General features: G+C 41.1%; 1 protein-coding gene across 1 annotated transcript in view; it reads right to left on the minus strand.

The window, feature by feature from the left end:
• Positions 1 to 1,908, minus strand: part of LOC132405794 (zinc finger protein 367-like) — a 28,637-nt gene extending 26,729 nt beyond the window's left edge. The window contains exon 1 of the mRNA XM_059990794.1: positions 1,614 to 1,908. Coding sequence (XP_059846777.1) covers positions 1,614 to 1,844 — 231 coding nt within the window. The 5' untranslated portion in view covers positions 1,845 to 1,908. The remainder of the gene's footprint in view (positions 1 to 1,613) is intronic.
• Positions 1,909 to 11,613: the final 9,705 nt, after the last annotated feature.

Below are 11,613 nucleotides of genomic sequence, written 5' to 3' on the forward strand. Positions count from 1 at the left end.
ATCAGGGTCCCATTCCTTTCACACTGCTTAACAAATTTATCTGAAATATACTGGTACCAGGTCACGAAAATAACCACTTCCATTTGGTTCAACTATATTTTCAAACGAAGCAGAATGCTCAGACGTGACACACCAGTGACTTTAAAAACTAACTCCAAGCCCCCAAAAAATTATTTGGACAAATCATCAAAAACTTGTAGGCTTTAAAAGAATTTATTAATGAAGAAAGGACAAAGACTTTTTTTTATATAACAGTGACAGTGAACCCCTTACCTATGGGGATAACAAAATTAGAAAAGACCTCTCAGAGGGTGGAAAAAGATGCCAGAGGCAGAACCTTGTTGCAACCAAACATTACATAGACATTACAAATCAGATAATCTGAAACGGCTACATATTGAACTGAAAGGCGGCTCACTACCGCCTCCTCGTGATCACAGAATGCCAGGAGACATTAAACCATCAAGGTACCAAGTCTAAATGAGAACAATCCAACTAAATCACTCCCCTGCCCGCTCTCAATAAACTTGTCAGATCTTCCATTTCAGATTATCCCACTCCCTTCAGAGTGCATTATGAACGTGCCTCCAAGACCACAAATTATTTGCTGTGTAAAAACGAATAGGAAGGGAAATAAAAGCCAGAATTTCTGTGACACAAATTAATGAATATCTTTTGATTTAAAATACCGGCTGAGGATGTTAAATAAATGCTAGTTTTTTTTTAAAGCTATTGCCATTACAGTCGGGACTGTGTGTCTGTTTGCTGAAAATCTCAGGGAGTTTTGAAAAAGTTATTTTAACGCACTAAGTGACTGAGGGATCAGATTATGAATATAAAGTAACTTTTAATTTAAAAAAATCAAAATTAGCAAATTCAAAAGGCAGCAGATTGGTTTCAGATCAACACTGCAGAAAGTCCCTAAATTTCCTGTAGGTTGACAGTCACTTTAAATTGGCGCTCCCACGATAGCCAATCAATTACGCCTCCGTTCGGGACGGGGCCACGCGTCTCCATGGCGACAGAATGTTGGCGCCCGCACAGTTTTGGCGGGTTCTAGGCGGATATTTTGCAACTTAAGGTCATTCAATAACAAAAGCAAAACGACACCCCAACATATTCAGCAACAATATTAATTTCAATTTAAAAATCTTCATAAGCTACATTTAACAATCACAACGATGATCAGAAAAGAGGAGACTTTGCAAGCTGTGGGTTTGCTTACGTTTAATTGAAAAAAATAATAATATCTGTAAAGGTACCGTTCTGTTTAGAAACCACAATTATGTGTTTTCTTAAATTTAAAAGCATATGAAAGGCACATTGCTTCGAGGGGAGGAAATGAAACTAAGATTTCCAGCAAACTTGCTTGGCAACGGACCAAACGCACATCTGCAACTGAAACTGCGGAAACACTTTTAAGTAACTTAACATTAATAACGATTTAATACACAAACGGATCTTGGTTAAATGTCTTTGTTAAATGTCGTTCTAATTTTTTCCGCAGATAAGGTATTAAAATCCTGTTTGACATCCCCTTATCTCTGCAGAACTCCTCTTCGAGATTCATTCAATAGACAGAAACGATTGCCAGAAAGGCAACTTTCATTTACCTTGTAGGCGGGGAGGTCAGGACTCTGCCCGGGCGAGAGTGATCCTGCCGATCCGATGCTGGGAGTCGGACTGGGGCTCATGTTGTTGGAACTTTCCGGCCATTGGCATGGTAAATACATTGACAAGTGACCCAGATTTACCTCCTCTGCGTTGCACGTAGATTTAATTACAGAGACGATCATCCGTTTGGGTGAATCGCAACCTGCAGCGCCAGACATAATGATATACATTGATTTTTCGTTTCAAAAACAGAAAAGTACAGTTCTTGTAAAGCCTCCTATCCTCCGTGTCTCTCCCGCGTATTTTTGGCTTCTGGGAAATTTCATTGACCAATCAGACCAGACACACGCGGGAGCACCCGCGCTTTTCGCCCAATCAGCTGCTGAGTTTGTGTGTCAAAGCTGGCATTTAAATCGATCTTTAAAGCTGTGAGCGCCTTTAAAAACTCTCCAAATGACTCACGTGCTGGCAAGGCTAATACGGAACCACTCATTATCCTGTGTTAGCAATAAGAAAAGTATGCTTTTAAAAAGCGCTTCCTTTACAGTTAACGCACAGTAACATCGAACAATCTGGAATACAGTATGTTTTCAGTTTAAAGGGGCAATTCTTTTGTCGACATAATCCTTATGCAACCCTTGTGCATGATTAAGAAGTAGGGGCAGGAATAGGTCACATGGCTTTTTCCCTCTTATCCCATTTACTAAAATCAATCTGTTGGCTGTAGTCTAGTGTAGTTTTTTCTGTATTGCTTTTTTACATAGCTCAGTCTAGTTTTTGTACTGTGTCATGTAACACCATGGTCCTGAAAAAACGTCTCATTTTTACTGTGTACTGTACCAGCGGTTATGGTCGAAATGACAATAAAAAAAATGACTTGACTTAGCATCTAAAAGCATGTTGACTTTAGATTTTAATATGCACGATAAAATATCTATAATTGCAATAAAACATTTCTTTCACTTTAATCCCTTGTAATAAAAACTAACAAATTGTTTGCCATCCGAATTCTTTGTGTCCTACATTAATCACAAAGGTGCATCACTTTCCCTTCTGAAAACCACATACACCTTACAAATAAATTCTGTTTTTCTAACAATGTCAGTCATCTCTATACTCCATCTGCTACTTGTGACTTAATTTAGTTTCAGATTATTACAAACGATTTCTGGCACAGAAAGGGGGGCATTTCATTTAACTAGTTTATGGTGCTCCTCAGCTTTCCCTTTCCCCAAGCCTAAATTTATTAATTCTACAGCACGTGGCCTAGTAGGTAAGGCATCAGACTAATAACCTGAAGGTCACTGGTTCAAGCCTCAGCTGAGGCAGCGTGTTTGTGTCCTTGAGCAAGGCACTTATCAACACATTGCTCTGCGACGTCACCGGTGCCAAGCTGCATGGGTCCGAGTGCCCTTCCTTTGGACAACATCGGTGGCGTGGAGAGGGGAAGGCTTGCAGCTTGGGCAACTGCTGGTCTCCCATACAACCCTGCCCAGGCCTGCGCCCTGGAAACTCCAGGCGCAGATCCATGGTTTCTCGAGACTGACGGATGCCACCACCACCATCTCACAGCAATGTGCAGTTTCTTCTAGAATGTTTCTATACCATCCACTTCAATCACTCCTAAAAAGACTCCTTGCATTACTCCTGGAATCCCCAGCTCACTATCCTACCTGCAAACTGGATACACTGCATTCAGTCTCCCCAGATTAGTGATAAATTGGAGACTCGGTATTGCACGCAGATTTTTATAGATATGCCGTGGAAAGCATTCTATCTCGTTGCATCACCACCTGGTATGGAGAGGCCATTGTACAGAATCGGAAAAAAACTGCAGAAAATTGCAAACTCGGCCAGTTCCATCATGACACCAGCCGCCCCAGCATTGATAACACCTTCAAAAGGCAACGCCTCAAAAAGGCAGCGTCCATCATTAAGGACCCCATCACCTAGGACATGCCGCCTTCTCATTGCTTCTTCCACACCGCCATCAGATTTCTTAATGTGCAATGAACCCGTGTACACTACCTATTTGTTTCTAATTTGCTCTTCTTACTTAATTAAAGTAAACATTTCTTATGGTAATTTAGATTTTTAAAAAACGTGTTGCAATGTACTGCTGCCGCAGAACAACTAATATCACAACACGCATCAGTAAACCTGATTCTGAGCCTCAGATGCACCGCGAGTGAGTCAACCAACCCATAAATGGTCCAGCCTAACTTGGTCTTCTGACTCAGAGGCAAAGCAGCTATCACTAATCATCCCTGATTCATATTGGCTGCTTAAATCTCTCCAGAAAAATATTCATTCCTTCTGCATGAGTGCAATGCATGTTATTTATTGCAGGAAGCTCTCTCTTGAATAATCCTACTGGAGAAACCAGAATCTGCAGATGCTGGAATCTGGATCAAAAAAAAACTGAAGGAACTCAGCAGGTTGAGGAACATTCGTATGCGTTTTTTGTTCTCTATTCTTGGACTGTGTCCATAAGTTTGCAATTCTTGGTGTGGATCACAGAACCCAATAATAAACAGGAAGTCTTGTTCTTCTTTTCCTATCAAGGCGGATCAAGGTAAGATGTAGAGATTCGGGGCATTTTTTTAAAAGTAGAAGTGGGGTGAATAACAAGTTATGACAGTACACACCTCGAAAGCAAAATAATGTAGATGCTGTAAATATGAAATTAAAAATAAAGAAAAATGTTAACAATACTCAGCAAGTTGCAGAGCACCTGCAGAGTGAAATCGATTTAGTATTTCATATTGATAAGACACCTTAAAAATATATACAGACATCAGGAAGAGGAAAAAGTGAAAAGCTCTTTGACAGAATGGGAGCCATGGGGTAACTACACAAGGTAGGAGATAATGCAGCAAATCATCGGTTTCTCTGTATCTTAAACATTATTACATACTCCCCCACCACCACCACCACCCCAGTTTTGACACCAGAGCATTGTCTTGAACTGCTGGCCTAGATCTTGTGAGTAAATGGATACAAAGCTACGACTTCTTCACAATACTATCAATCCCGAAAATCTTGGATTTATTGAGATATGGAATACTGAAACAGGCAATGCTCCCAAAGTGAAATCTAAAAGCAGAGTTCAATCTGGCTAAGATTCCACAGGATCACTGTGAAAGCAGTTCTCAAATCCTGCGCTGTTAATCAAATGCTGGAACCAAGATGCTTTTATTTTGATGGACATTACAAGGCTGTAGGTATAAAACAAAGTTCCAATCATTTTGATTTAAATTATTTAAAAAATAGATGTTTATTTTTTAATTAACTGAAATTATTTAAATATAATTAAAACAATTGACAGCTGGCAAAGCTGGGTGCCAGTCTTGTTGGTTGTCAAACTATTTATGGATGTTTCTGTATCCAAGCTTCCTCCACAAACCACCATTGGCAACCCTGGCCAGCAGGTGCAGGCTAAAATACTGCTCCTCGTTCCTTTAATCTATTTCCACAGAACTGGGCTAAACTGCTGCGCTGTGTTTTTTTTAAACAGAATTTGTTATTTTCATTTAGCTTTCTAGCACTGGCAGGATTTGTCTTTAACATTAATCTTAATTTATAACTTGACACCCTCTGCTGACAAGACTGGGGTATTACACTAACATAGAAAATCAACAATAATCTATATTTATATGGCACATTTAATGTAGAAAATTACCCCTAGATTCTTCACACTGTTGTAGTTTGAAACAAGGAAAATCTGGGGCAGGGAAAGTGACATGATTATATCAAAAATAATGTTTGGTCAAAGAGATTAATTTAAAGTGGATGTTGAATCAGAATCGAAATCAGGTTTATTTTCACTGGCATGTATTGTGACATTTGTTAACTTAGGAGCAGCTCAATATAGAATAAATAAACCTAATATAGAAGAAAAAATAATAATGAATAAAGTAAATCAATTACAATATCCATCTATTGAATAGATTAAATATGATGCAAAAACAGAAATAATATATTTTAAAAGTGAGGTAGTGTTCACGGGTTTAATGTCCATTTAGGAGTCGGATGGCAGAGGGAAAGAAGCTGTTCCTAAATCGCTGAGTGTGTGCCTTCAGGCTTCTGTACCTCCTTCCTGATGGTAACCGTAGAAAAGAGCATGCCTTGGGTGCTGGGAGTCCATAATATTGGATGCTGCCTTTCTGGGTTACTATTCCTTGAAGATGTCCTGGGTACTTTGCAGGCTAGTACCCAGATGGAGCTGACTAAATTTATGACCTCCTGCAGTTTCTTTCAGTCCTGTGCAGTCACCCCTACCCCCCACCCCCCCACACACACCCTCATACCAGACAGTGATGCAGCCCGTCAGAATGCTTTCCATGGTACATCTGTTGAACTCTCCATGGTACATGTATATAAGTTCTTGAGTGTTTCCGTTGGCATACCAAATCTCTTCAAACTTCTAATGAAGCATAGCCGCTGTCTTGCCTTCTTTATGCATCATTATGTTGGGACCAGGTTAGGCCCTCAGAGATCTTGACACCCAGAAACTTGAAACTGCTCACTCTCTCCACTTCTGATCCCTCTATGAGGATTGGTATGTGTTCCTTCATCTTACCCTTCCAGAAGTCCACAATCAGCTCTTTCATCTTACTAATGTTGAGTGCCAGGTTGTTGCTGCAACACCACTCCACTAGTTGACTCTCTGACGGTGGTGTCTGAAAAGAGGATGCTGTCCAAGTTGCATGCCATCTTGGACAATGACTCCCATCCAGTCCATAATGTACTGGTTAGGCACAGGAGTACATTCAGCCAGAGACTCATTCCACCGAGATGTAAAACTGAGCGTCATAGGAAGTCATTCCTGCCTGTGGCCATCAAATTTTACAACTCCTCCCTCGGAGTGTCAGACAGCCTGAACCAATAGGCTGGTCCTGGACTTATTTCCACTTGTCATGATTAACTTATTATTTAGTTATTTATGGTTTTTTATATTGCTATATTTCTACACTATTCTTGGTTGGTGCAGCTGTAATGAAACCCAATTTCCCTCAGGATCAATAAAGTATGTCTGTCTGTCTTATATCTCACTCCTGTACGCCCCCTCATCTCCATCTGAGATTCTACCAACAATGGCTGCATCATCAACAAATTTATAGATGGTATTTGAGCTATGCAGTCACGGGTATAGAGAGAGTAGAGCAGTAGACTATGAGCAAACCCCTGAGGTGCACCAGAGTTGATCATTACCGAGGAGGAAATGTTATTACCAATCCGCAGACTGTGGTCATCCAGTTAGGAAGTCGAGGATCCAATTGCAGAGGAAGGTACAGAGGCCCAGGTTCTGCAACTTCTCTATCAGGATTGTGGGAATGATGATGTTAAATGCTGAGCTATAGTTGATGAACAGCATCCTGACAGGTATTGTCCAGTGACTAGTGGTGATTCGCAGAGGTTGGTTTTAGGACTGGTTCTTTTTATGCTGTATATCAATGATTCAGATAATGGAATAGATGGCTTTGTTGCCAAGTTTGCAGATGAAACAAAGATTGGTGGAGGGGAAGATGGTGTTAAGGAAACAAGTAGGCTGCAGAAGGACTTAGATTAGGAGAATGGGCGAGAAAGTGGCAAATTAAATACAATGTTGGAAAATGCATGGTCATGCACCTTGGTAGAAGTAAATGTGCAGACAATTATCTAAACAGGGTGGGGGGGGGGTTGAGAAATACAAAAGTCTGAGATGCTTAGGGTCTTGGGAGTCCTTCTGTAGAACACCCTAAAGGTTGACTTGCAGGTAGAGTCAGTGGCGAGGAAGGCAAATGTAATGTTAACATTCGTTTCAACAAGTCTAGAATACAAAAACAGGAATGTGATGCTGAGGCTTTATAAGGCACTGGTGAGGTTTGAGTATTAATAACAGCTTTGGGCTCCTCATCTAAAACATGTGCTGGCATTAGAGGGGGTTCAGAGGTTCACAACGATGAGATTCCAGGAATGAAAGGCTCATCATATGAGGAATGTTTGACAGCTCTGGGCCTGTACTCGCTGGAATTTAGAAGGATGAGGGGGATCTCATTGAAACCTTTCCAATGTTGAAAGGCCTAGACAGAGTAGATGGGGAAAAGGATGTTTCCTAATGATGGGGGAGTCTAGGACAAGTGGGCACAGCCTCAGGATAGAGACCCACCCATTTAAAATAGAGATACAGAGAAATTTCTTTAGACAGAGGATGGTGAATTTGTGTAATGTGTTACCACAGCTGTGGAGGCCAGGTCTTTGGTGTATTTCAGGCAGAGCTTGATATGTTTTTGAGTAGGCACTGCATCAAAGGCTATGGGGAAAAAAGGCTGAGGAGTGGGGTTGAGGAGAGGAGAAGGATCAGCCATGATTGAATGATGACGCAGACTCAATGGGCCAAATAGTCTAATTCTGCTCCTATATCTTAAGGTCTTTATCATATAGAGGTTTATACTCATGCCAGAAGTTGACCTTGGGGTTGATCAAGCACCATCATCGATGAGACTAGTTTTGGGATTAGATGAGAATTTGGTGGAACGGGGTGGTGTGAAAAGGATGGTGCAAGTTAGGATACATCAGCAGAGATTTCAATTACTTCAAGTTTGCTGAACCCTAAACAAGGAAGACTGGCCAGGAATCCATTGGAATGATTGACACGGGTTCACAGCAGCATGTAAATTGAGGCTAGATGGAGTTCAGCAAAGGGATGCAAGTAATATTAATGATGGCTCAAACATGTGAGCCAAGGTAGAGTTAAATAGGACACTAAAATTGTGAACATTTTAACTCAGCCTTAAAAGCAAAATGAAGTCAATTACTTTTGACAATTATTGCATCTTCCAGCACTCCAATGTGAGGAATGACATGTTCTCGAAGCAAAGAACTCTCTAATCCCTCTTTATAGCAGAAAAGCTCACTCTATTACATCAATAAGTTGAAGTGTTCTTAGGTACATTTAATATCAGAGAAATGTATAAAATATACATCCTGAAATTAATCTTCTTCCCAAACATCCATGAAAAAGGTGTGCTCCAAAGAATGAATGAGTTAAATGTAAGAACCCCAAAGCCCCCCCCAGCTACCCCCCCCCACAAACAGCAGCAAACAACCTTCCTCCTCCACCAGCAAAAACAAGCATCAGCAACCACCCCACCCAACACTCTAACATCAATAAAGATAGACTTGCAGTAGCCCAGTCTACTCATTCACCTGGTATTCGACATACCACACTCTCTCACTAGTAAGGGAAAGAGGTGTCCCCATTTCACAGCGAGAGGGGAGACATAAAGCAACTTGCTGATTTATGGTGTTAAAAGTCTGTTGCATCGCATTTTTTGAGCTCTGTGCCCAAAGCACTCAGGTCCCTGGGCACACAACCAGCTTGCTTATGATCTTACATCTCCCATGACGCATCAGCTCGGCTCTAGAGCCACAAAAATCCAGCACCCTGAAGGCACGCTAGTCTTCCAGGCCGCGTCCTTGGCATATTGAAAAGCTGCTGGTCGTGAGGCCCCCATTTCTGAAAGGACTGAAGTCTCAGAACATCAGTTCATCAACTTACCTTTATCTTAATTACTTTGGCACAGGGGGACCTCACCAAAAGTCATAGAGCTCTACAGCACAGAAACAGGCCCTTCAGTCCAACTAGTCCACGCCAAACTGTTATTCAGCCTATTCCCATTGACCTGCACAAGGTAGCAAGGAGGGTTTGTCATAAGTTCTCCTATCTGAAGGTCTAAAGATGAGGCCACAGCAACAGCAGGACTGTACTGAGTTGTTACACTTCCATTGGTTCTCGGAATGGGAAGAAGCTATTGAACCCAATTTCTTCTTGAGGGTGCAATTCATTCAATTCTATTGCAAAGCATGTATCTCTGATAAGGAAGAAGTAAAGCTCAATTGGGATGGTACCCATGTTTGAATAACCCGCTGATGCCGACCTGCATTCATTCACATGGCTGGCCCAGTGAAGTTTTTAAAAAGGATGCCACTACCTATAGAACTGTATATTCAATGGAGTTCAGAGGAGTGCTGTGGAGCGCATCAGAAACAAGTGAAAAATACAAAATAACTCATTTATATTTGGCATAAAAAGCAAAAACTGTGAAGCTGGTGTGAATTCAAAATAAAAACTGACACAAGTAACATTGCTGCTGAAATTCAGTTCTATGAACTTTAATAGAACCAAATTTCAGAAGCCAAGTATAGTACTCAGCAATTATATACCACCAAATAACATTTTCAGAGGCAATTTCTCTTTCCTTCAACCTCAATCTCCATACAAGGTAGCAAAATTTTGCATTACCATAGGCAGTCCACCCATAAAGAATATCCTGGAAAGTACTGATGGGCAGTAACTTGTAGTTATGCAAGTACCATGGCTACAATTTAGCTCAGAGACAGGGCATTCCTGATTCCCCAAATCATTCCAGCATCCTGTATCACAGAAGCCACAGACAGATGATAGAATGCTTAGCGCTGGCCTCGACGAGCCCAACCCCAGTTGTCACCATGACAAAGCAATTGATTTAAATGCCTATGATCCATCACCCTGAACATTCAGAATCAGGTTTATTATCACCCGCATGTGATGTGAAATTTATTAACTGAGCAGCAGCAGTTAAATGCAATACATAATCTAGCACAGAGAAAAAAAGTAATAAATAAAATAAAACATAATAAACAAATAAATCAATTACATATATTGAATAGGTTTTTTTAATGTGCGAAAACAGAAATACTGTATATTTTGAAAAGTAAGGTGGTGTCCAAATCTTCAATGTCCATTTAGAAATCATATGGCAGAGGGGAAGAAGCTGTTCCGGAATCGCTGAGTGTGTGCCTTCAGGCTTCTGTATCTCCTACCTGATGATAACTGTGAGAAACGGGCATGCCCTGGGTGCTGGAGGTCCTTAATAATGGACACTGCCTTTCTGAGACACCACTCCCTAAAGATGTTCTGTATACTTTGTAGGCTAATGCCTAAGATGGAGCTGTCTAGATTTACAACCTTTTGCAACTTCTTTTGGTCCTGTGTAGCCCCTCCATACCAGATAGTGATGCAGCCTGTCAGAATGCTCTCCACAGTACAACTATAGAAGTTTTTGAGTGTGTTTGTTGACATGACAAATCTCTTCCATCTCCTAATAAAGTATAGCAGCTGTCTTACCTTCTTTATGACTACATCAATATGTTGGGACCAGGTTAGATCCTCAGAAACCTTGACGCCCAGGAACTTGAAGCTGCTCACTCTCTCCACTTCTGATCCCTCTACAAGGATTGGTATGTATTCCTTTGTCTTACCCTTCCTTAAGTCCACAATCAGCTCTTACATCTTACTGACGTTGAGTGCCACGTTGTTGCTGTGGCACCACTCCACTAGTTGGCATATCTCACACCTGTATACCTTCTCGTCACCACCTGAGATTCTACCAACCAGCAAATTTATAGATGGTATTTGAGCTATGCCTAGCTACACAGTCATGTGTATACAGAGTGTAGAGCAGTGGGCTAAGCACACACCTCAGAGGTGTGCCAGTTGTGGTTTTCCAGTTAGGAAGACAGGGATCCAATTGCAGAGGGAGGTACAAAGGCCCAGGTTCTGCAACTTCTCAATCATGATTGTAGGAATGGTGGTATTAAATGCTGAGCTATAGTGAATGAACAGCATCCTGACATAGGTGTTTCTGTTGTCTAGGTGGTCTAAAGCTGTGTGGAGAGCCACTGAAATTGCATCTGCCATTGACCTATTGTGGCGCTAGGCAAATTGCAATGGATCCAGGTCCTTGCTGAGGCAGGAGTTCATTTGTCAATCTGGGTAACTTCTGGATACCACACAAACAATATAACTCACCAAATACATCCACGGTAACCCTTCAATACACAAACACTTTCATGTTGGAACAAAGCAACAGATACTGCTACCTACAAATTGTCTATTTCACACAGCATCCTAACTTAGAAATGTATCACAATTGTTGTGCTAAGGAATTCCAGATTTTAATGCAATGAAATGGG

The sequence above is a fragment of the Hypanus sabinus genome, chromosome 16 (genome assembly GCF_030144855.1).
Source record: "Hypanus sabinus isolate sHypSab1 chromosome 16, sHypSab1.hap1, whole genome shotgun sequence".
Lineage (NCBI taxonomy): Eukaryota > Metazoa > Chordata > Chondrichthyes > Myliobatiformes > Dasyatidae > Hypanus > Hypanus sabinus.